This window comes from Papio anubis, chromosome 11 (genome assembly GCF_008728515.1).
Source record: "Papio anubis isolate 15944 chromosome 11, Panubis1.0, whole genome shotgun sequence".
In the NCBI taxonomy this organism is placed as follows: Eukaryota; Metazoa; Chordata; class Mammalia; order Primates; family Cercopithecidae; genus Papio; species Papio anubis.
In genome coordinates this window covers 58432600-58457088 of record NC_044986.1, presented here as the reverse complement: position 1 = coordinate 58457088, position 24489 = coordinate 58432600, and the positions used below count along the sequence as shown (strand labels likewise).

Sequence of the window (24489 nt, the reverse complement as noted above, 5' to 3'; positions counted from 1 at the left end):
TGGGATTATAAACACTGGGGGCAAAGACAAGACCTTGTGAAATGGCTGACATAGTATCTTACGAACCTGATGAATAAAACCATTATCTCTGGGTGACCCTGGTGATAACGCTGGGCAAGGTGAGAGGAGACAGCGAGCGCTGTGTTTGAGAGCAATGTTACTGGTTCTCTGAGAGCGAGACCGTGGTTCCTGAGTTGTCTGGGAGTACAGGGACGGCAGCCTCGAGTCTGTCCAGCTACGATCACTTTGTAAGGCCTTCGGTGGGATGCGGGCAGAAGGCTCCCAGTGCAAAGGGCGTGCCACGAAAACCACCAGCCAGAAACCTGCGCTGCGACAGGTGCGCTCCGCCGCCAAATCTTTCCCTGCGGCCCCTCCCACTCCCGTTCCAAGCCCGCCCACATCCCTGTCCCGGCTTTAAGTCCGGCGCTGCCGCCCTCCCTCCCGCCCCGCCGCGCTGGAGCCTGGGGTCTCGGCAACTTCCGGCGGCGAGAGCGGCGGGGCGCGAGGCGTGCCCACTGCGCGTGCGCATCGGCCGGGCTTCTCCTGCGCCCCCGGCCCCTGCGACTGTGACTTGGTACAGCCGGGCGGTTGGCGTCCTCCGCGGCTCCAGCCAGGGGCGGGCTTTTCAAATCTTCCTTTGAAAGAGTGGCGACAGCCCGGACAGTTCGCGCTGGAGATGGAGGGGCCGAGTCTGAGGGGTCCTGCGCTCGGCCTGGCGGGGCTTCCCACCCAGCAGGTGAATTGCGGGAGGGACCCTGCCGCGGAAGGAGAGGGAGCCGGGGTTCTGTTTCTCGCGCCTTCGCTTTGTGGAGTCGTCGGGAAAGCCTCTCCCCTGCTCCTCTGTTTCAGCGGTGGCCACAAACAAAGGGAGGGACTAGGAGACTGCACTCTTGGGGCTCTAAAGGGCCTGGATATCGGCACCGCTGGATTTCTCAGAGAGGGAGCTCAGGTCCGGAGTGGGAAGGCGGGGCCGGGGTCCCAGCGCGCGTTTGAGGTGCACTTGTCTGCTGCCCTCCCCAGGCTTTGGACGCCTGTCTTTTTGCAAGTGTAGGTGATGCCGGGGAAATGGGAGCCACTTGATTCCCAAGAAACCCAGCGAGGCCAGTGGAAGACAGTTGGCTTATTACAGATTTAATGGGAAGCACAGTAATGGAGCGATGTCTATGTCTACACACAACACAGAACTGGTTGGGGTGGGGGGTGGGGTTCGGAGTGGAGTAGAGGCAAACTGCAACCTCTGCACTTTAGAGAAAGTTGAAGGTTTGATAGTGGGTTCTTTCTCAAATCATTAGAAAGGAAAAAGAGAGTACACATTAAATTGGATAGAAGTTTGATGTTTGCTTTTGTGCTATGTAAATTGTGTTAGAAACCTTTTTATTTTGCTTTTTACTAGACCAACATTATTTCTTGGCAGCATCAGTTATTAAAATGTTACCACTTTTCACTCTTAACCGTAACTTTAGGGTCTTAAAAGAAAACTCTGATGTCTTTAAGCTGGATCTTCACTTCTATTTTAACCTCTACCTTCTTTTGCCTACTTCATAAGTTGGTTAAGCCATATGAAAGTGCCAGTTTTGTAGGTCAAAATTGGTAAAATATTTGCAATTTCATTCATATGGAGGCACCTGATATCTTTGTTTAAAAATCTAGAATTTCCTTAGCAGACACAAAATTGTTAGGAAGTTTTCAATAATACTGTGAAAAATAAAGCAAGACATTAAGATTCATTATGCAAAAGAAGTCCAGTGTCTTTATCAGTAATTTTTATGCTGTTTTATGTCAGCATTTTCAAAAATTTCAAAGATTTTGATGTACTTTTTTTCGATCCTGTCCTGTTATATACTTTGGCTGTCCGCCTAACAAAGTCTTAATTTATAGTGAATTGGCATTCTATTGAGATTCTTGTATGTATCATATAGGTGTAGGTGTAGGTGTAGCTGTCCAGGTGTATTTATTGAGCTTCAGGCTGCAGGAATAGGAATGGTACAGAAGCGACAAGAGGATAAAATCATGAAGGAAGTTTAGCTGCAAGGAATGAAAATAATGTTTAAATATATATAAAGGCTTGGTTATTTACATGTGGGAAGGTACAATACTTAATTTTTTAGGCAGGACAAAATCGAAATGATTGAAATGCAGAATCTTCAGTTTAGATTTGGAGAAAAAACACAAAATAGTAGTCGGTTTCAACCTAACAGGAATATTGAGGGTCAGTCAGATAATTTTATACTTGACTAATACTGAATTTTTATTTGGCATTTCCTTTGATACATGAATGAAGCTGCCATGTTATCGAGATAAGGCCAAAGATTTTGAGGTGGCCACACCCTAGTCAAACACCTCTACTGAAACCCTGGAGTCCTCTGCGACTCCTCACAGCATAGAGTATTGGCTTTGTAGTCAGATTCAGGTCAAACCAAACTCTTCTTGTTGTGCAACCTTAAATAAGTTATCTCTGTTTTCTAAGTTTCAGTTTCCACAGTTGTAGATTGGGTATTCTGCCTATCCCAGACAGCTGTTGGAATTCAAGAACATCTCTAAAGTACTTATCACAGCACCTAGCACTCAGGATGTGCTTGAGAGATGACTATTGTTGTTATTATCCTTTGTCCTATTCAGCTGAGTGGTTCCGGCAGTCCCCTACCTTTTCTTACAAATGTTTAAGCTTTTGGAATTTTAATAAAAATAAAATTCAAAAAGTAATACTATCTCATTGCAGGAAAGTCAACATAGAAACATGAATTTACGAATTCTCTCTCTAGTTCCATTCCCCAGAATGGCCGCTGTTAACAATTTCCAGACTTTTTTCTGTACATAAACAATTCTTAAAATCCACACAATTTCTTTTAGCAAAATGAGAATGGACTGTATTTACTCTTTTCTTCTTCTTCACCTTGGTCTTTTGGTTAGCATGGCTTAACTATATCCATTAGGTGAATGGTAGTTTATATCTTGATTACTGCAGTTGTCTTTCCAGGAGTTCAACTTCAGGTTTTTTTAAGTCAGTTTTTAATACCAACAATAAAGCCATTTTCTTTGCACTTCCTTCATACTAGGCTAGCTCTTAAAACCTAGTAGGTTTCTGTTTCCTACTTAATCTAAATTTCCGTTTTTAAGGTATCTTCCTATTTCATTCATAGCCTTGTCCATATATTTTTATCAGCCTAACTTGTTAAAGTACTTACGGGGTCAGGACAGTGACAATGGCTTCTGTTTGACTTGATTAGAGGCAAGCCCTTATTCAGAAAATTGGAAAAGAAATAAGAGGATGATGGCCTTACCTCATTCTCTCCTCTTTCTGGAGACTGGCATTCAAACACTCCTAAAAGGAATGGTTACAGAGAGACTAGCTTTTGTCTTTGGTCCTAATCAGCCTTGACTCTACCTGGCCGAGCCATTATGGCTGAGGGAGCAACACTGGTGATTTTCCACTCCGTACTCATCCTCTTTGAGGTCAATAAACGTCACTATTGAATGCCCAATCGGTGCCCTTATTACATGATCATTATTCTTATTGGGGATAGCACTAGACATCAACCCTTACCCCAGATGCACTGTGTACCCTTAGTAACTAAAGACAGCTCTAAAGGGTTTCAGTTCCATAAACCCTTCCTTGCTAGAGCTAGCATTGCTTAACCAGAGAGGCTTTTTCTGCATGTAAAGTATAGATGTGTACTAAAAGAAGTTGCATGGGAAATACAAAACTGGCTAAAACCAGTAGCCTTAAAAAAAAAAAAAAAAAAACAAACTCAGAATACATTGAAAACCATATGTACGCTTAACAACTCATCCTGCTTATGTTAGCCTTCTGGGATCCACTTAACTCACATTTGCCTGAGACCTGCCTCAGCGAGGGAGGTAAGATTATAGTTTACTATGTATGTTAATTTGGCTGGATTATGGGTCAGTAAACTATTTCTATAAAGGGCAAACAGTAAATATTTTCAGCTTCGCAGGCCACTCAGTCTCTGTTGAAGTCACTCAACTCTGCCCTTGTAGCTTAAAGGAGCCATAGACAATACGAATGAATGTGTCTGTGCTCCAGTATAACTTTATTTACAAAATCAGATCCCAGCCAGGCCATAGTTTTCTGACCCTTGCTCTAAAGAAAAAAAATCTGCACAGTAGTATCTGTTAGATACGCTTCATTTCCTTAATAAATAGTACTTTAATCTTATATCATCTTCAAACTTTTTAAATGTACTTTTTAAAAAAATCCTGGCTACATTTTCTTTCTCTACTATTTCCCAAGCTTCTATAGTTTTATGGAGAATTCATTGTAAGTGATGGTGAGAAGATACTCTTTATTTATGGGACAGAAACCCAAACTGATTCGTTAATGTGGCTGTAGCCACCTGCTGGTTCTTTAAGGTTGTTGCAACTTTTAAGATTGCTGTGGAATTTCAAATAGTCCAGCTGTGCTTCTCTACCCTGGCTGACCATTGAATCACCAGAAGAACTGTAAAAAAAAAAAAAAAAAAAAAGGGCTCAAGCCCCACCTCCAGAGATCCTGCTTGGTCTGGGGTAGGTCACAGGTTTAGGTACTTTTATAAGGCCCTTCCTCTCTGCCTCAGATGGTTTGAATATGCAGCCAGCTTTGAGAACCACTGTGCTAGTTCAACTGCCTATCTCATTGCAGCATTTAAAACCAAAATAGAATTTAGTGGCACCAGATGGTATTTGTTTATATTTGAGTTGTGGGGTAAAACGATTCATCCCAGCTTTAGGTTGCTCCCTATGTGCACTCCCCAATATAGTCAGTCTGCCAGAGTTTATTTCTATAGACATATGGGTCACATAGATAATTCTTATAATTAATTGCTAATTACATTAAAGAAGAATTTACTTTGGGGCTGGTTAACTCATAAAAAGATGAAATGGAGTTGTTGAAATTCAGTCGTGTGCAGCGAAGGAAAACCAGCGAATGACTACATTTATATAGTACACCAGTTTTGAGTTACAACACTATATGAGAAGGTTTTTATGTGGTGATTACATGATGTAATTACAGGAGGTAATTAAACAGATCTGTTTTCTGTGTGTAAATAGTACAGTTGATTGATTTGGATAGTCAAGTTAAATCATCTGCAGTTTGTCTTTTGGGGTAGTCTTCAAAGACTGTTAGCTCTCCTAACTTTCATCTTTTCTTTTTGAAAAGGTTGTCTAGACGTTTTGTTACTAGATTTCATTTACATTTTTAAATTTACATTTTGATCCAATCAGAAGGTAAATTATAGTCTTTATTTTGTTTACCATAGAAACTAGGGTGATCACTTTATCTTTAAGAAATAGACATACTAGAAACATCATTACATGTTTGTGATACAATAAACAGTACCTTTGATTTATAATTTTTATAAAGTCATTGTGAATTAAATCAGAACTGTACATTCAGTGTGTAGAATTTTAATGTTGCATGTGAAACTTGTATGTAGAATCAGGCCATTAAAAGATAATTATATGGAATAAAAGACTTTCAGAAATAAACTATTTAGTAGTTTCAAGGTGAACCCTAAAACTAAAATAAATGGTATGTCCAGAGTTATATTATAAAGCTCTGTTCCGGATAGCTAAGGCTTCTGACATTTTCTATGTACAATGCTTTCGCTCTCTTGCTTCTGAGATTGTGTTCACACTGCCTACTATTACAAATAGCCTGTTTCCTCCCTGCTACTAAATGTTGGCTCCTTTACTCAGTATCTGCTTTTTCAGAATGTTTGTCTTGGTTAATTCACTGTCATCAACCACATTGCCATCTCTTAATACAATTTATATAATATATATGTGTGATATATTGTTCACGTTAGTTATTGTATGTTTTCTAAGGCTGCTATAACAAATGACCAAGACTAAGTGACTGAAAACAAGAAAAATTTATTCTCAAACTTATGGAGGCCAGATGTCTGAAATCAAGGAATTGGCAGGGTCACACTCCTCTGAAGGCCGTAGGAAAGAATTCTCTTCTTGCCTTTTCCAGCTTCTGATTACTGCCATCAATCCTTGGTATTTTTTTGACTTATAGACGTATTAGTCTCTGTCTTCATATGTCATTCTCTCTGGATGTGACTGTGTCTTCATGCAACCTTTCTTTAAGGACACTAGTCATTAGATTTAGGACTTACTCTAATCCAGTATGTCCTCATCTTACCTAATTACATCTGCAAAACCCTCTATCCAAATAAGGCTACATTCTGAGGCACTGGGTGGACATAAAGTTTGGAGAGACACTATTAAACTTCATATAGTTATAGGAACACATAATGTTTGTCACCTTTGTTTATGTTCTGTTTATTCAGTTTCTTTAGATTGTAAAGATTTCCTAATGAAGCGAGAAGTTAAGAATTGCAAAGAGCACTTTAAAATAGCTATTTTTACACTACATATATTCATATTAAAACTTTGTTGCTTTCTCAATATGGTATACAATTATGATATCTAGTACATTTTGCATCTATTATGGGTTAAAATGTAATTTTGGATTTTTGCTATATTTTAAAGATGCATTTTTTTTTTTTTTTAGGACTGCAGCATTCAAGAAAAAATAGACTTAGAAATTCGAATGCGAGAAGGAATATGGAAACTCCTTTCTCTGAGCACTCAGAAAGATCAGGTTTTACATGCAGTTAAGAATCTCATGGTGTGCAATGCTCGAATAATGGCCTATACATCAGAGCTACAGAAATTGGAAGAACAGATTGCAAATCAGACTGGAAGATGGTTAGTAACATAGTTTACCTGTGACTTTTAATGTACTTAAATATGTAAATTTAAAACACAGTATAATTTAAGCTTAAGTACACATGTCAAATCACCAAACTGTTTAAAAAAGCAAATACACTGAAGTAGTAGCTAACGTCATAAACAGTTTGCTGATAGAGCTCAGAGTGAACTTAGCAGCTTTTATTGGGCTGTTGTGTTCAATATGTAGTTATAAAATGAAAATTATTCAGAAGCAATGACTGAGGGAGCATTTTAAGAAGAAAGGACCAATATTGATAGAAATGTAGAGTAAGAAAATTAATTTCTTAGAAATATGTTAATAAAAAGGTACTAGCTGTGAGACATGGAAACTCAAGTATAGAAACTGAGATGAGTGAGCAGCAAAATTATGAAGAGATAAAACCTTATGAATGGAAAGGAACTTCTTGATATGGTGAATGTAAGTCCCAGAGAGGCAAAAAACCTCAAGGACATTCATGCAACAAGTGATGAAAGCTAATGAGAGTGAAGATTTGCTAAGTATTAATAACTTCTGGTCATGTGTTCTATCATCTCATGCTGCTCTTTTAGATAGATCGATGATTTGTATATGAAATTTATATCCGATCTTATTTACAATGCCAAATCTTACTTGTACCTAAAAATTGGTTCAGTTTAGTGGCTGGATATTGGTGTATTTTAAATACAAACAGTCTTAAATTCCCTTTTGTTGATTTACAGCTCTGACACAAGGGAAGAATTTCTTGTTAGACAATAGTGATTGTTGAGCTGAGCATAGCATCATTAAATTCTTGAAAAGTAAGTTAAAAACACCAGAGTCTTGAGATTTCTGTAAAAATAAAATTTTGATGAGGATGTGATGTAAAAGAGACCCGGATACAAAGTATCCAACCGTATTAGCTATATTGCCATGGGATAGCATTTTTTTTTTTTTTTTTAAGGTGGAGTCCCACTCTTGTCGCCCAGACTGGAGTGCAGTGGCGCGATCTCGGCTCACTACAACCTCCGCCTCCCGGGTTCAAGCGATTCTCCTGCCTCAGCCTCCTGAGTAGCAGGGACTAAAGGCGTGTGCCACTACACCTGGTTAATTTTTTTGTATTTTTAGTAGAGATGGGGTTTCACCATGTTAGCCAGGATGGTCTCAATCTCCTGACCTCATGATTCGCCCGCCTCGGCCTCCCAAAGTGATGGGATTACAGGCATGAGCCACTGCGCCCTGCTGGGATAGCTATTTTAATCTCCTTGTGCCACTCAGTTCCTTCCTTACAGTGGGCATGAAATTTACATTTTGAAAATTGAGATTTTATATATTCCAAAACCTAATGTAATGCCTTTTACATACTTAGTACTCAACAAATGTCAGTTTTCATTGTTGTGTGCCCCCAGCATTATACAATGAAATCGTTCCATTATCATAATGTAGGAAAATATTTTTCAGATAGACATGCATTGATTTAAGTCAGCGCTTCTCAAAGTTGGTAACATGTAGCACTGAGAGTACATGATGCAAAGTCATAGAATAAATATAGCATGTCTTCTTAGAGCATGAATTTTTAAGATTAAGCATGAGAAGTTTAGAATAGTGGAGTATTTTGAGGTTCTGCTTTCTTATACCTGGGGATATATGTTCCCTCTCAGCCTTTTTATTAGGATATTTTGTCGAGAAGGGAAATTTCAGTGGAAAAGTTTGAGAAGCCCTGATTTTAGAAAGTATGGGACTAAACATATTATGTCATTATCACAATATCTGGAATATTATTTTTGGGACCATATCTGCCTCCATATTTAATGCTCTTTAAGTATTAATGAGTTATGAATTGACCGTTTCTTAAATTTGGCAGTGTGGCTTTTCTGAAGTTGCTGATTTATAAAAAAATATTAAATAAGCCTAATGCCTGTTCAATCTATATAGCAGTGATGGGGAAAAATTAGGACCCCTAACTGGAAATGTGTTTGATTTTCAGTTTCTTTTAATATATCTGTGATCGATGAAAATATCTTTGTCACTATACACACACATATATATTTGTTCATCATTCATGTATAAACAGTTTTCTCTTAATTATTATTGCTGGAGTTTAAAAAAAATCTTGTATATTCTATATGTATTCTTTGTTTATTGCTTCATTTTGTATATGAAGATATAACCTGAGGTCACTGATCAGATGTAACTAGAAATTATACTTGCTTTGTTATCACAAAAATGACTTGAAGATTAATGATTTAGTTCCTTGAAGAAAGTTATGTAAATTATGCAGATATTTACTGAATATCTACTACTTGCAGAACACTTATTAAGCACTGTGCTAGGGTGTCTATATTTAAAAAAACAGTTTGTCAAAATATGACAATATTGTATATTCAGCAAATATTTTGCCTTTACAGACTCAGCAGTCTGTTCCTTAGTTTGGTCAGTCCTTAAGGTGGAAAAATGCTCAGTTTTATATTGCTGCCAGAGTTAAAATTAATAGCATTGTAATGAGAACACTAGTCTACCTTCTCTAAATTTTATGATAAACTGTCAAAAATAAGTATAGATACTAAATCTAGACTTTTTCAAAGAAGAATCAAGTAATTGTGAAGTGGTGGAATTGAGGAATATCTAATAGAACAATTGGGTTTGGATCTTCTGGATTGTGAAGGATGGATAGAATCCAGGTAGGTGAGCAGGAGGAAGGCAGCATTCCAAGAAAAATAGCAAAATAGGCCAGGCGAAGTGGCTCACGCCTGTAATTCCAACACTTTGGGAGGCCAAGGTGATCAGATTGCTTGAGCTCAGGAGTTTGAGATCAGCTTGGGTAACATGGCAAAAACCTGTCTCTACAAAAAATACAAAAATTAGCCAGGCATGGTGGCGTGTGCCTGTACTCCCAGCTACTCGAGAGGCTGAGGCAGGAGGATTGCTCAAGTGTGGGATTTCAAGGCTAGAGTGAGCAGTAAGTGCACCACAGCACTCCAGCCAGCTCAAAAGAGTGAGATTCTGTCTCAAAAAGAAATAGCAAAATAAAAATTTACATTGAAAAATCAGTATGAATTATTCAAGAGCAGTGAAAAGATCTGTTGTGTTGAGTCTGAAGATCAAGGCAAAGATGAAAAGGAAGATCCAAGAAAGATCCAAGAAAGCCCGGAATGCTAGGAAGTTCTTTGGTATTAATTAACAGCCTTTCCAGGTGCCAGGCATTGTGTAAGATGTTCACAAATATCACATTAAAAATGGAGAAAGATAGTGTATTAGTTCATTTTCACATTGTTAATGCAGACATACCCGAGACTGGGTAATTTATAAAGAAAAAGAGGTTTAATGCACTCATGGTTCCACATGGCTGGGGAGGCCTCACAGTCATGGCAGAAGGCGGAGGAGGAGCAAAGTCACGTCTTACATGGCAACAGGCAAGAGAGCGTGTGCAGGGCAATTGGGCCTTTATAAAACCATCAGATCTTGTGAGACTTACTATCGTGAGAACAGCACAGGAAAAACCTGCCCCCCAGTGATTCAGTTACCTCCTAATGGTCCCTCCCATGACGCATGGGGATTATGGGACCTGCAATTCAAGATGAGATTTGGGTGGGGAGACAGCCAAACCGTATCAGATATAAACCTCTTTTAAAGGCTGTAACTCTTTAAGGATACACAGGGCTTTTGTGGCTAGGTCATGAATCCAGGTGACTTAAAATCCCATGCACCTCTGTCTCCCACTCCTTCCAAAAAAGAACCTGTACTTTTTTTTTTTTAACTATTGCTCCAAGCTGCCATGGTGAGCTATTACAGGGCTTTATATATATTTGCTTACCCATGAAAATATCTTTTATGTTATATATACATATGTATATTTCTTCATCATGTAAAAACATTGTTTTTCTTAATTATTGAATTCTGGAATTTAAAAAAATCTTGAATATTCTATATCCTGTTATCCTTTATCTTTTTTTTTTTGAGATGGAGTCTCGCTCTGTTGCCCAGGCTGGAGTGCAGTGGCGTGATCTTGGCTCACTACAAGCTCCGCCTCCCGGGTTCACGCCATTCTCCTGCCTCAGCCTCCCGAGTAGCTGGGACTACAGGCGCCCGCCACCGCGCCCGGCTAATTTTTTTTTTATTTTTAGTAGAGACGGGGTTTCACCGTGGTCTGGATCTCCTGACCGCATGATCCGCCTACCTCGGCCTCCCAAAGTGCTGGGATTACAGGCGTGAGCCACCATGCCCGGCTTATCCCTTATCTTTTTTCTTTTGTTTTTGAGACGGAGTCTCACTCTGTCGCCCAGGCTGGAGTGCAGTGGCCGGATCTCAGCTCACTGCAAGCTCTGCCTCCCGGGTTTACGCCATTCTCCTGCCTCAGCCTCACGAGTAGCTGGAACTACAGGCGCCCACCACCTCCCTTGGCTAGTTTTTTTGTATTTTTTAGTAGAGACGGGGTTTCACCATGTTAGCCAGGACGGTCTCAAGCTCCTGACCTCGTGATCTGCCCGTCTCGGCTTCCCAAAGTGCTGGGATTAAAGGCTTGAGCCACGGCGCCCGGCCTTCCTTTATCATTTTAAGCAAGGAAGGGGTATGATAAAAACTGATATTTGGGGAAGGTTATTTGGCAGCAGGGTATTAAAAAAGGTGGTGAGAGTAAATAATTGAAATAACCAGTTTTTAGGGAAAATATTTAAGAATAGGCAGACATAGAAATGATCTTATAAAGAAGTAACCTTTTGTTAGAGAAAAGAGGAAATCAAAACTGTGTGTGGGTTTCTTTAGGGCTTTTCTAATAGATCTTCACTCAAGGTGCTCTCTGTACATAATCATTCTGCAAGAACTTTTCAGTTACTTCTCAATCCAATGAAATTATTTAAAAAGTCAAATAATCTTACTTCATTCTAGAGGCTTTTAAAACTGGGGTTCCAGGAAAGAATTAAGTCCTAATGTCCCAAGAACTCCATTGTATACATTGACTTAACTTCTGCATATAGAATAGTGCTACTTTTGTACCACCCTTGGAAAAATTCAATAAATGGTTACTCTGTGCTTTAGATGAGGAACCACAGTTGAGAAATCAGTAACATCATTTGTTGTTTTTTTAAAACCACACAATCCTGAGAATATTGACAACTGGTGAAATGTTCTATTACCATACTGTTCTAATAATATAACAAAAACTTTGTTCTAAATTGTGTTTGGGTAGGAAACACCTAGTACACTGCCTGTTCTTTATGCTTGAATAAGCCAAAATACCCAGGCTTCTGTATAGTTCCCAGTGGAGTCAGGATGTAAAAACCTTTCTGGATTGGGTAGGCAGTAGGTCGTTAGGATGAGGTGCATAGGTTGCTTACTGCCTCAATTTAGAGAGTATCATGGCTTGGTTACAGCAGTCTGTTAATTTGCTGGACTTTTGACTAGTAAACTATCATTGTACCTTTTTTTCTGCATGCTGTGGCTGGATATGGCTACTTAAAAGACGATTTATTTCAGTCTACTTCTCAAAAAATAGCTATTACTTTCCGTTTACTGAAATAGGCATTCCAGAATCTTTGGGGTCTGATCCCAAACTACTTGCACTCTTATCTTTCAATTTCTGCTTTACAAATGTATTGCAGTCAAATGCTTGATCGTATCCCAAAAACAGTTCTTGGATTTTCTTATCTCCAGTGCATTTGCTTACCCTGAAGTACCATATCTTCCATTCCCACTTGATGAAACCCATTTGTTCTGGGACACCACACCTGCCTCAAAGTTTCCTTGATAATTCTATTTGGAAAGTAATTATTCCTTTATGTCCATGGTAAGGACCCAAACAATGACTATTTACCTCCTTTTACTTTTAGTACCATCCAAATCATGAATACCTCACTAGAACATACTACATTCTAATAGAGCTATTTATAATCAACATATGTTTTCATAAATTATAAGCTTTTGGAAACAGGGACAATGATTCTTCTTGTCAGTGAAATAGAGAGGATATCACCACTAATTTCACAGGATTATTGTGAGGATTTGGTGCCTGGAGCTTAGAGGGAACTCATAGCTGAGGCAACTCTTGGTTCTCTCCTTCTTTCTATCTTATATCCCCCAGAACACCAACAGCGTTGTGTACTTACTTAAGAACAATTTAATGTATGCTTCATAAATCAAGTTTTGCCCTGTATCCCCTTAATGTGTATGATGAGCAAATAGGGCTTAGAATTTAATAGGAGTTAATTATATACCAGTTACTCTTTTTTTGTCACCTTCTTTTATGTTCTTAGGTTCTTACTGTCATTTGTTGGTCCAAGTGTCTGCTTATCATGTTCCAGATTATCATTTATTCCCAACTATGTTTGCTTTTTAATCAACTTTTTATATGAAATTTGCATATATAAAAATTATAAGAATAGTACAATCAACATCATGTGTATTCTCCTCCTAGGTTGTCCAGTTAATAGTTTGCTATATATATTCACCTTCATCTCCTCTACCATTTTTTCTACACACACACACACACACACACACACACACAAATACACATACAAGCGTGTGTATACATGCACACATTTTTCTTTTTTGTTGTTGAACCATTTAAAAATAAGTTGCAGACAACATGGCACACACACCACAATAATTTGGCATGAATCTTTTAAAAATAACATTCTTCTACATAATCAAAATATTATATATAAAATATTAGTAATTCCATAATAATAATCTAATATCTAGTCCATATTCAATTTTACCAAGTTGTCAGAAGAAAACTGTTTATCTTTTTTTTTCCCCAAACCAGAATTCAGTCAAGATCTGTGCAGTACACTTGGTTATATCTCTTCAGTTTCTTTTAATTACTCTGCCTATTTCTAAAAACCTCTTGTCATTTATACTTTGAGAGTCTCGGCCAGGAATGGTGGCTCACGCCCGTAATCCCAACACTTTGGGAGGCTGAGGTGGGAGGATGGCTGTAGCCCAGGAGTTCAAGACCAGCCTGTGCAACATAAGACCTTGTTTCTGCAAAAAAATACAGAAAAGTTAGCCAGGAGTGGTGATGTGTGCCTGTGATCTCAGCTACCCAAGAGGCTGAGGCAGGAGGATCACTTGCATCCAGAAGCTTGAGATTGCAGTGAGCGACAATCATGCCACTGCACTCCAGCCTGGGCATCAGAGCAAGACCCTGTCTCAAAAAAAAAAAAAAAAAACACCTAGTTTTTTTTAGCCTTTAAAATATCCTGCATTCTGCATTTGCCTGGTTGTTTCCTTGAGGTATCGTTGAACCTTTTCTTATATTCTCTGTTTTTGCCATAGATGGACATTGAGTCTAAAGGCTTTATCAGACTCAAGTTAAACATTTTTTTCTAGGTGAGGCTGGGGACCATTATATGCTCCCAATTGATGCAATAGGATATCTGGTCTTACCACCAGCTAATGCTGAGTTTGAACCCTTGCTTTAGATGGCAGTTGCCAGCTTTCTTCTTCATGATAAAATGGTTTTCCCTTTGCAGTTCGTAAGTAATCTGTGGGGTGTTGGAACTGGGTGACTATTCTGTTATCCAGTGAGCTTTAACTTAATGGCTTTATCATCCATTTATGATTCTTGCCTAAATCAATTATATTTATGATGGGGTTTGTGAAACAGTGATTATCTAATTCTAGTATTCCTTCTACATTTATTGGCTGATATTATTTTTTTTTAATTATTATTATACTTGAATTCTAGGGTACATGTGAACAACGTGCAGGTTTGTTACATATGTATACATGTGCCATGTTGGTGTGCTGCACCCATTAACTCATCATTTACATTAGGTATATCTCCTAATGCTGTCCCTCCCCCTTCCCCCCACCTCACAACAGGCCCTGGTGTGTGATGTTCCCCTTCCTGTGTCCAAGTGTTCTCATTGTTCAATTCCCACCTGAGTGAGAACATGTGGTGTTTGGTTTTCTGTTCTTGCAATAGTTTGCTGAGAATGATGGTTTCCAGCTACATCCATGTCCCTACTAAGGACAGGAACTAAGGTGTATATGTGCCACATTTTCTTAATCCAGTCTGTCATTGATGGACATTTGGGTTGGTTGCAAGTCTTTTTTTTTTTTTTTTTTTTAGACGGAGTCTCACTCTGTCGCCCAGATTGGAGTGCAGTGGCCAGATCTCAGCTCACTGCAAGCTCCGCCTCCTGGGTTTACGCCATTCTCCTGCCTCAGCCTCCCCAGTAGCTGGGACTACAGGCGCCCGCCACCTCGCCCAGCTAGATTTTTTGTATTTTTTAGTAGAGACGGGTTTCACTGCGTTAGCCAGGATGGTGTCGATCTCCTGACCTCGTGATCCGCCCGTCTCGGCCTCCCAAAGTGCTGGGATTACAGGCTTGAGCCACCGCGCCTGGCCGGTTGCAAGTCTTTGCTATTGTGAATAGTGCTGCAATAAACATACATGTGCATGTGTCTTTAGAGCAGCATTATTTATAATCCTTTGGGTATATACCCAGTAATTGGATGACTGGGTCAAATGGTATTTCTAGTTCTAGATCCTTGAGGAATTGCCACACTGTTTTCCACAATGGTTCAACTAGTTTACAGTCCCACCAACAGTGTGAAAGTGTTCCTATTTCTCCACATTCTCTCCAGCACCTGTTGTTTCCTGACTTTTTAATGATCGCCATTCTAACTGGTGTGAGATGGTATCTCGTTGTGGTTTTGATTTGCGTTTCTCTTATGGCTAGTGATGATGAGCATTTTTTCATGTGTCTGTTGGCTGCATAAATGTCTTCTTTTTAAAAGTGTCTGTTCATATCCTTTGCCCACTTTTTGATGGGGTTGTTTTTTTCTTGTAAATTTGTTTGAGCTCTTTGTATGTTCTGGATATTAGCCCTTTGTCAGATGAGTAGATTGCAAAAATGATCTCCCATTTTGTAGGTTGCCTGTTCACTCTGATGGTAGTTTCTTTTGCTGTGCAGAAACTCTTTAATTAGATCCCATTTGTCAATTTTGCCTTTTGTTGCCATTGCTTTTGGTGTTTTAGATATGAAGTCCTTGCCCATGCCTATGACCTGAATGGTGTTGCTTAGGTTTTCTTCTAGGGTTTTTATGGTTTTAGGTCTAACGTTTAAGTCTCTAATCCATCTTAAATTAATTTGTGTATAAAGTGTAAGGAAGGGATCCAGTTTCAAGTTTCTACATATGGCTAGCCAGTTTTCCCAGCACCGTTTATTAAATAGGGAATCCTTTCCACCTTTCCTTGTTTTTGTCAGGTTTGTCAAAGATCAGATGGTTGTAGATGTGTGGTATTACTTCTGAGGGCTCTGTTCTGTTCTATTGGTGTATATCTCTGTTTTGGTACTAGTACCATGCTGTTTTGGTTACTGTAGCCTTGTAGTATAGTTTGAAGTCAGGTAGCGTGATGCCTCCAGCTTTGTTCTTTTGACTTAGGACTGTCTTGGCAATGCGGGCTCTTTTTTGGTTCCATATGAACTTTAAAGTAGTTTTTTCCAATTCTGTGAAGAAAGTCATTGATAGCTTAATGGGGATGGCATTGAATCGACAAATTACCTTGGGCAGTATGGCCATTTTCACGATATTGATTCTTCTTATCCATGAGCTTGGAATGTTCTTCCATTTGTTTGTGTCCTCTTTTATTTCATTGAGCAGTGAGTGGTTTGTAGTTCTCCTTGAAGAGGTCCTTCATATCCCTTGTAAGTTGAATTCCTAGGTATTTTATTCTCTTTGAAGCAATTGTGAATGGGAGTTCACTCATGATTTGGCTCTCTGTCTGTTATTGGTGTGTAAGAATGCTTGTGACTTTCGCACATTGATTTTGTATCCTGAGACTTTGCTGAAGTTGCTTATCAGCTTAAGGAGATTTTGGGCCAAGACAATGGGGTTTTCTAAATATACGATCATGTTATCTGCAAACAGGGACAATTTGACTTCCTCTTTTCCTAATTGAATACCCTTTATTTCTTTCTCCTGCCTGATGGCCCTGGCCAGAACTTCCAACACTATGTTGAATAGGAGTGGTGAGAGAGGGCATCCCTGTCTTGTGCCAGTTTTCAAGGGGAATGCTTCCAGTTTTTGCCCATTCAGTATGATATTGGCTGTGGGTTTGTCATAAATAGCTCTTATTATTTTGAGATATGTTCCATCAATACCGAATTTATTGAGAGCTTTTATCATGAAGGGCTGTTGAACTTTGTCAAAGGCCTTTTCTGTATCTATTGAGATAATCATGTGATTTTTGTCTTTGGTTCTGTTTATATGCTGGATTATGTTTATTGATTTGTGTATGTTGAACCAGCCTTGTATCCCAGGGGTGAGACCCACTTGATCATGGTGCATAAACTTTTCGATGTGCTGCTGGATTTGGTTTGCCAGTATTTTATTGAGGATTTTTGCATTGATGTTCATCAGGGATATTGGTCTAAAATTCTTTCTTTGTTGTGTCTCTGCCAGGCTTTGGTATCAGGATGATGTTGGTCTCATAAAATGAGTTAGGGAGGATTCCCTCTTTTTCTATTGCTTGGAATAGTTTCAAAAGGAATGGTACCAGCTGCTTCTTGTACCTCTGGTAGAATTTGGCTGTGAATGCGTCTGGTCCTGGACTTTTTTTGGTTGGTAGGCTATTAATTATTGCCTCAATTTCAGAGTCTGTTATTGGTCTGTTCAGGGATTCAACTTCTTCGTGGTTTAGTCTTGGGAGGGTGTTTGTGTCCAGGAATTTATCCATTTCTTCTAGGTTTTCTAGTTTATTTGCATAGAGGTGTGTATAGTATTCTGTGATGGTAGTTTGTATTTTTGTGGGGTCAGTGGTGATATCCCCTTTATCATTTTTTATTGCATCTGTTTGAGTCTTCTCTCTTCTTTATTAGTCTTGCTAGCGGTCTATCTATTTTGTTGATCTTTAAAAAAAAAAAAAAACAGCTCCTGGATTCATTGATTTTTTTTTTTTTTGAAGGGTTTTTTGTGTCTCTATCTCCTTCAGTTCTGCTCTGATCTTAGTTATTTCTTGCCTTCTGCTAGTTTTTGAATGTGTTTGCTCTTGCTTCTCTAGTTTTTTGGATTGTGATGTTAGGGTGTCAACTTTAGATCTTTCCTGCTTTCTCTTGTGGGCATTCAGTGCTATAAATTTCCCTCTACATACTGCTTTAAATGTGTCCCAGAGATTCTGGTATGTTGTATCTTTGTTCTCATTGGTTTCAAAGAACATCTTTATTTCTGCCTTCATTTCGTTATGTACCCAGTAGTCATTCAGGAACAGGTTGTTCAGTTTCCACGTAGTTGAGCGGTTTTGAGTGAGTTTCTTAATCCTGAGTTCTGGTTTGATTGCACTGTGGTCTGAGAGACAGTTTGTTATAATTTCTGTTCTTTTACATTTGCTGAGGAGTTCTTTACTTCCAACTATGTGGTCAATTTTGGAATAAGTGCGATGTAGTGCTGAGAAGAATGTATATTCTGTTGATTTGGGGTGGAGAGTTCTGTAGATGTCTATTAGGTCCGCTTGGTGCAGAGTTGAGTTCAATTCCTGGATATTCTTGTTAACTTTCTGTCTCATTGATCTGTCTAATGTTGACAGTGGGGTGTTAAAGTCTCTATTATTATTGTGTGGGAGTCTAAGTCTCTTTGTAAGTCTCTAAGGACTTCCTTTATGAATCTAGGTGCTCCTGTATTGAGTGCATATATATTTAAGATAGTTAGCTCTTCTCGTTGAATTGATTCCTTTACCATTATGTAATGGCCTTCTTTGTCCCTTTTGATCTTTGTTGGTTTAAAGTCTGTTTTATCAGAGACTAGGATTGCAACCCCTGCTTTTTTTTGTTTTCCATTTGCTTGCTAGATCTTCCTCCTTCCCTATATTTTGAGCCTATGTGTGTCTCTGCACATGAGATGGGTCTCCTGAATACAGCACACTGATGGGTCTTGACTCTTTGTCCAATTTGCCAGCCTGTGTCTTTCAATTGGAGCATTTAGCCCATTTACATTTAAGGTTAATATTGTTATGTGTGAACTTGATCCTGTCATTGTGATGTTATTTTGCTCACTAGTTGATGCAGTTTCTTCCTAGCCTCGATGGTCTTTACATTTTGGCATGCTTTTGCAGTGGCTGGTACCAGTTGTTCCTTTCCATGTTTAGTGCTTCCTTCAGGATTTCTTGTAGGGCAGGCCTGGTGGTGACAAAATCTCTCAGCATTTGCTTGTCTGTAAAGGATTTTATTTCTCTTTCACTTATGAAACTTAGTTTGGCTGGATATGAAATTCTGGGTTGAAAATTCTTTTCTTTAAGAATGTTGAATATTGGCCCCCACTCTCTTCTGGCTTGTAGAGTTTCTGCCGAGAGATCTGCTGTTAGTCTGATGGGCTTCCCTTTGTGGGTAACCCGACCTTTCTCTCTGGCTGCCCTTAACATTTTTTCCTTCATTTCACCTTTGGTGAATCTGACAATTATGTGTCTTGGAGTTGTTCTTCTCAAGAAATATCTTTGTGGTGTTCTCTGTATTTCCTGAATTTGAATGTTGGCCTGCCTTGCTAGGTTGGGAAAGTTCTCCCGGATAATATCCTGCAGAGTGTTTCCCAACTTGGTTCCATTCTCCCTGTCACTTTCAGACGTCACCAGTCAGACGTAGATTTGGTGTTTTCACATAGTCTCATATTTCTTGGAGACTTTGTTCATTTCTTTTCACTCTTTTTTCTCTAAACTTCTCTTCTCGCTTCATTTCATTCGTTTGATCTTCAGTCACTGATACCCTTTCTTCCAGTTGATCGAGTTGGTTACTGAAGCTTGTGCGTTTGTCACGTAGTTCTTGTGTCATGGTTTTCATCTTTATCAGTTCGTTTATGGACTTCTCCGCATTGATTATTCTAGTTAGCCATTCGTCAAATCTTTTTTCAAGGTTTTTAGTTTCTTTGTGCTGGGTTCGTAATTCCTCCTTTAGCTCAGAGAAGTTTGATTGTCTGAAGTCTTCTCTCAACTCGTCGAAGTCATTCTCCATCCAGCTTTGTTCTGTTGCTGGCGAGGAGCTGCATTCCTTTGGAGGGGGAGAGGCACTCTGATTTTTAGAATTTCCAGCTTTTCTGTACTGCTTTTTCCCCATCTTTGTGGTTTTATCTACCTTTGATCTTTGATGATGGTGATGTACAGATGGGATTTTGGTGTGAATGTCCTTTCTGTTTGTTATTTTTCCTTCTAACAGTCCAGACCCTCAGCTGTGGGTCTGCTGGACTTTGCTTGACCCTATTTGCCTAGGTAGCAGCAGCGGAGGCTGCAGAAGAGTGAATATTGCTGAACAGCAAATGTTGCTGTCTGATCGTTCCTCTGGAAGCTTCGTCTCAGAGGTGTACCTGGCCGTGTGAGGTGTGAGGTGTCAGTCTGCCCCTAGTGGGGGATGTCTCCCAGTTAGGCTACTCGGGAGTCAGGGACCCAATTGAGCAGACAATCTGTCCGTTCTCAGATCTCAAACTCCGTACTGGGAAAACCACTACTGTCTTCAAAGCTGTCAGACAGCGACATTTAAATCTGCAGAGGTTTCTGCTGTCTTTTGTTTGGCTATGCCCTGTCCCCAGAGGTGGAGTCTATAGAGGCAGGCAGGCCTCCTTGAGCTTCGGTGGGCTCTACCCAGTTAGAGCTTCCTGGCCAATTTGTTTATGTACTTAAGCCTCAGCAATGGCGGGCGCCCCTCCCTCAGCCTCACTGCCACCTTGCAGTTAGATCTCAGACTGCTGTGCTAGCAATGAGGGAGGCTCTGTGGGTGTGGGACCCTCCAAGCCAGGCACGGGATATAATCTCCTGGTGTGCCATTTGCTAAGACCCTTGGAAAAGCGCAGTATTAGGGTGGGAGTGACACGATTTTCCTGGTGTTGTGGTGTTGTGTGTCACGGTTTCCCTTGGCTAGGATAGGGAATTCCCTTCCCCCTTGCGCTTCCCAGGTGAGGTGATGCCTCGCCTTGCTTCGGCTCTTGCTTGTTGGGCTGCACCCACTGTCCTGCCCCCACTGTCCAACACACCCCAGTGAGATGAACCCAGTACCTCAGTTGGAAATGCAGAAATCACCCGTCTTCTGTGTCGCTCACACTGGGAGCTGGAGGCTGGAGCTGTTCCTATTCGGCCATCTTGGCACGGATCCTGGCTGATATTCTTCTATAAAGAACATTCCTCTCTTTAGTCTCTCCATTCCTGGATTTTTATTCAATGTTTCATTATTGTTTATAGTCACTAAGAATCTCTTGCTTCCTGACACTAAAAGACGATCCATTCTTGCTTTATATTTTCCCTGTCCCATGCCTAGAGTCAGCCATTTTTCTGACACCTGGCTCCCTTTAATGGTGAATCGTATTTTGAATGCAAACCCTGGGCCCTGGGTATGCTCATGCTTACTGGGGTATCACTGCTAATGCTTACTGGGGTATCACTGCCTCTTCAGTGGACCTAGTGATGAAAGAGATGAAAAATCAATGTTTATAGGTTTGTGATTACAGTACCAATATTATTACTGACCATAAACCTACCTAGGCAAGTTCAAGCTTTCCTTACAATTCTTTTTTTAACATACAGAAATTATGAAAATTTTCCAACATACAGAAAAGATGAAAGATTATACAGTGAATACCCATATACCTACCACTAAGGTTCTACAATTAATATTTGTTTTATCCCTCTGTCCAATCCATTTTATTTTATTTTATTTTTTAATTTTTTTAGAGATAGGGTCTCACTGTGTCTCCCAGGCCAGAGTGCAGTGACACAATGATAGCTTGCTTTAGCCTGAAACTTCTGGGTTCAAGTGATCTTCCTGCCTCAGCCTCCCAAGTACCTAGAACTAGAGGTTCATGCCACCCTACCCAGCTAATTTATTTTTTGTCTCTCAGCTTGCTTATTTATTTATTTTGTAGAGACAGGGTCTTGCTATGTTGCCCAGGCTTATCTTGAACTCCTGGCCTCAAGCAGTCCTCCCACCTCAACCTCCCAAAACACTGGGATTACAGGCATGAGCCACCATGTTCAGCCTAATCTATTTTATTTCTTTATGACACAATTTAAAATAAGTTCTTTGCAGTTCTTTGTGTGTGTATATGTATATGTACACATGTATGTACATCCCTGTAGATATAGGGTAGAGAGTACTCAAAAATTACTTGATTATATTACTTTGTTCTCACAATGCTATAAAGGACTACCTGAGATTGGGTAATTTAAGAAAAAGAGAGGTTTAATTGACTCACAGTTCTGCAGGCTATGCAGGAAGCATGGCTTGGAGGCCTCAGGAAACTTACAATCATGGCAAAAGCTTGAAGGGGAAGCAAGCACTTCCTTCACATGGCGACAGGAGAGCAAGTGAACTAATGGGGAAATGCTACACACTTTTAAACAACCAGATCTCATGAGAACTCACTATCACGAGAATAGCAAGGGGGAAATCCGCCCCCATGATCTAATCACCTCCCACCAGGTCTCTTCCCCAACACTGGGGATTACAGTTCAACATGAGATTAGGGTGGGACACAGAGCCAAACCGTATCAATGAACTTTTTCTTATGGTCTTCTTATTAAATCATAAACGGACTTATTTGTTTCTGTTTGCTTTTTTTCTCTTTGAATTAATTACATTTTTTGGATAGATAGTGTTTCCGTGTGCTCCTTCCCAGTTTCCAATTAGTAGCTCTTGCCACAGTTCCCACCCCAAGAACCAGCCACTATTCTGACTTTTTTTTCCACTGTAGGTTAATTTTGCCTGTTCTGGAACTTAGTATAAATAGAACTATAGAGTGGAGGTTTCTTTCTTTCAACATAATGCTTTTGAGATTCATCATGTGCCAATTATTTTTTTTTCCACTGTATCACTTTTTCCAGTGTTGACTCTTTTCAAATTTCTGTATAGTTTTGGTTGCTTGCCAATCACTTCAGGTAGATGTTTTTTAAATTTTTTATTGTTTTCTGTGGGAAGATTTCTCCAGCATGAGCTACTCTGCCATTACCAAAAGAGGAATTTTAATTGATTAAAATTGCTTTTTAATCAAATAAATTTTTATTTTTTCTACTTTATGGAACATCTTGAGGTTTTCTTCATGACTTAATATGGTCTATTTTCATGAGTGTTGCATTGGCTTTTGAAGTTACATTTCTTTTTATAAGAGTGTAACGTTAGTCAAAGGTGTTTGAAAGATCTGTGTTAATGACTACGTTAGCTTTTCTGTAACCTTCCTTATTTCTTTGACCAGTTGAACTGTCTTATACTGAAACAGATAGCTTAAGATTTTTTATTGTTAAGGCTTAATTGTCTTCATCCTTGTATCTTCTGTACCTTGTGCTTTAGGAAGATGCTTTGTAACATTTGGTACATTCGGTACTTGTGGTATATTCATTGTTAGTTGCAGCCTTTTGCATTATAAAGTGTCCTTCTGTTGTTGTCTCAGGTAATGTTTTTGAACCTGAATTTTACATTGCCTGGTAACAAAATCACATCATCTATTTTCTTATTTGTATTTGTTTCATATATCTTTGTCCATCTCTTTATTTTTAGCCTTTCTGACTCACCTTTGAAGACTTGTTTCTTGTATTCATCCTAGAGTTGGGTTTTATATTATGAGCCAATCTGGAAATCCTTTTAATGGGAAAATTAAGACGTTTTATATTTGCTGATATAACTAATATATCTGATTTCAGCTACTATAGTATTCTTTTATATTATGTTAACTGTGTATATTATAATTACAGTCTTTTACTATGTGGTCTGTTTCCTTTGTTTTTCTTAAATTTTGGAAGCATTTTATAAGTCATAGTAGTTACTATAGTTTTATATAAAAAACTTTATATACTGATAACTATATAATGCCCTTAGTTCTTGTAAGTTTTTTATATATATTGCCCTTAGTTCCACGAGCCAACTAAACCTCTTCTTAAGTTACCCAGCCTTAGGTATTTCTTTGTAGCAATGCAAGAATGGCCTAACACAGGCTTTTGCTATTTTGATTTTTTGTTTTAAGTAATATCTTTTTTTTCCAGTTACTATCTGTGTCAAGATCAATGAGCTTATTGTATTTCCCCCTACTCCACTTTTTTTCAAGTTGTGTTTTTTCTACTTTGGTGGAATGGATAATATTTACATAGTAATCTTATAGTCGTATCTTCACCTTTGTTTTAGTCTTTGATATGCACTCAAGTAGGTATAATTTTCACTTCTTGTTCTTCCGTTGTACTTTCCAAAATCATCTCTTTTGGAAGAAGCTCATCAGCTAGAAGATTCTTCCACATGAGTACAGTTTTCTTCACTTTAAAGTGTTTAAAGTGGTTTTTTTTTTTAGTGTTTCTACTTTTAGGGTCAGTTTGCCACTTATAAATTCCTTAGCCAACACATTCTTTCCTTGAGTTTTGTGAAGACTTTGCTCCATTGTTGTCTTGTTATTGAGAAATCTAATCTTTCATTTTCTTTCCTTTGTAAATGAGTTTGACTTTTTGCCTGGAGACTGAAAGTACTTTTCTTTATCTTAAAGTCTGATTATTTTACTGGAATGTGTGTAAGGCTGACCATTTGGCACATTTTGGGACTCTTGATATGTGGATTGTTCTTTTTTGTTTTCAGAACGTCTTTCTGAATTATACAGAAATATTCTTTCTATCTCATTATTTTGTTTTTCCTATTTAAGAATTCTGATTACATATAAGTTGGATCTTCTTTGCCTGTCCTCTATGTCTATCACTTTCTGATCTTTTTTAATACCGTATTTCATTTTTGTTCTTTTGGTTCTTTTCATTCCCATTTACTATGTCCCTTTGTGTACTTTTGCTTCTATGTATTTATCCTTGGACTCCTTACATTTTAATGTTCATTTCAGAAATGATTTTA

General features: G+C 39.0%; 1 protein-coding gene across 5 annotated transcripts in view; it reads left to right on the top strand.

Moving 5' to 3' along the window:
* The first annotated feature begins 476 nt into the window (after positions 1-476).
* Positions 477-24489, top strand: part of RTKN2 (rhotekin 2) — an 81111-nt gene continuing 57098 nt past the window's right edge. For 4 of the 5 annotated variants that reach the window (XM_021943422.2, XM_021943421.2, XM_021943420.2 and 1 more), the window contains exons 1-2: positions 477-736; positions 6521-6717. In XM_021943422.2, coding sequence (XP_021799114.1) covers positions 677-736; positions 6521-6717 — 257 coding nt within the window. In that variant the 5' untranslated portion in view covers positions 477-676. The remainder of the gene's footprint in view (positions 737-6520; positions 6718-24489) is intronic. The other variant, XM_021943424.2, reaches the window with a different exon arrangement.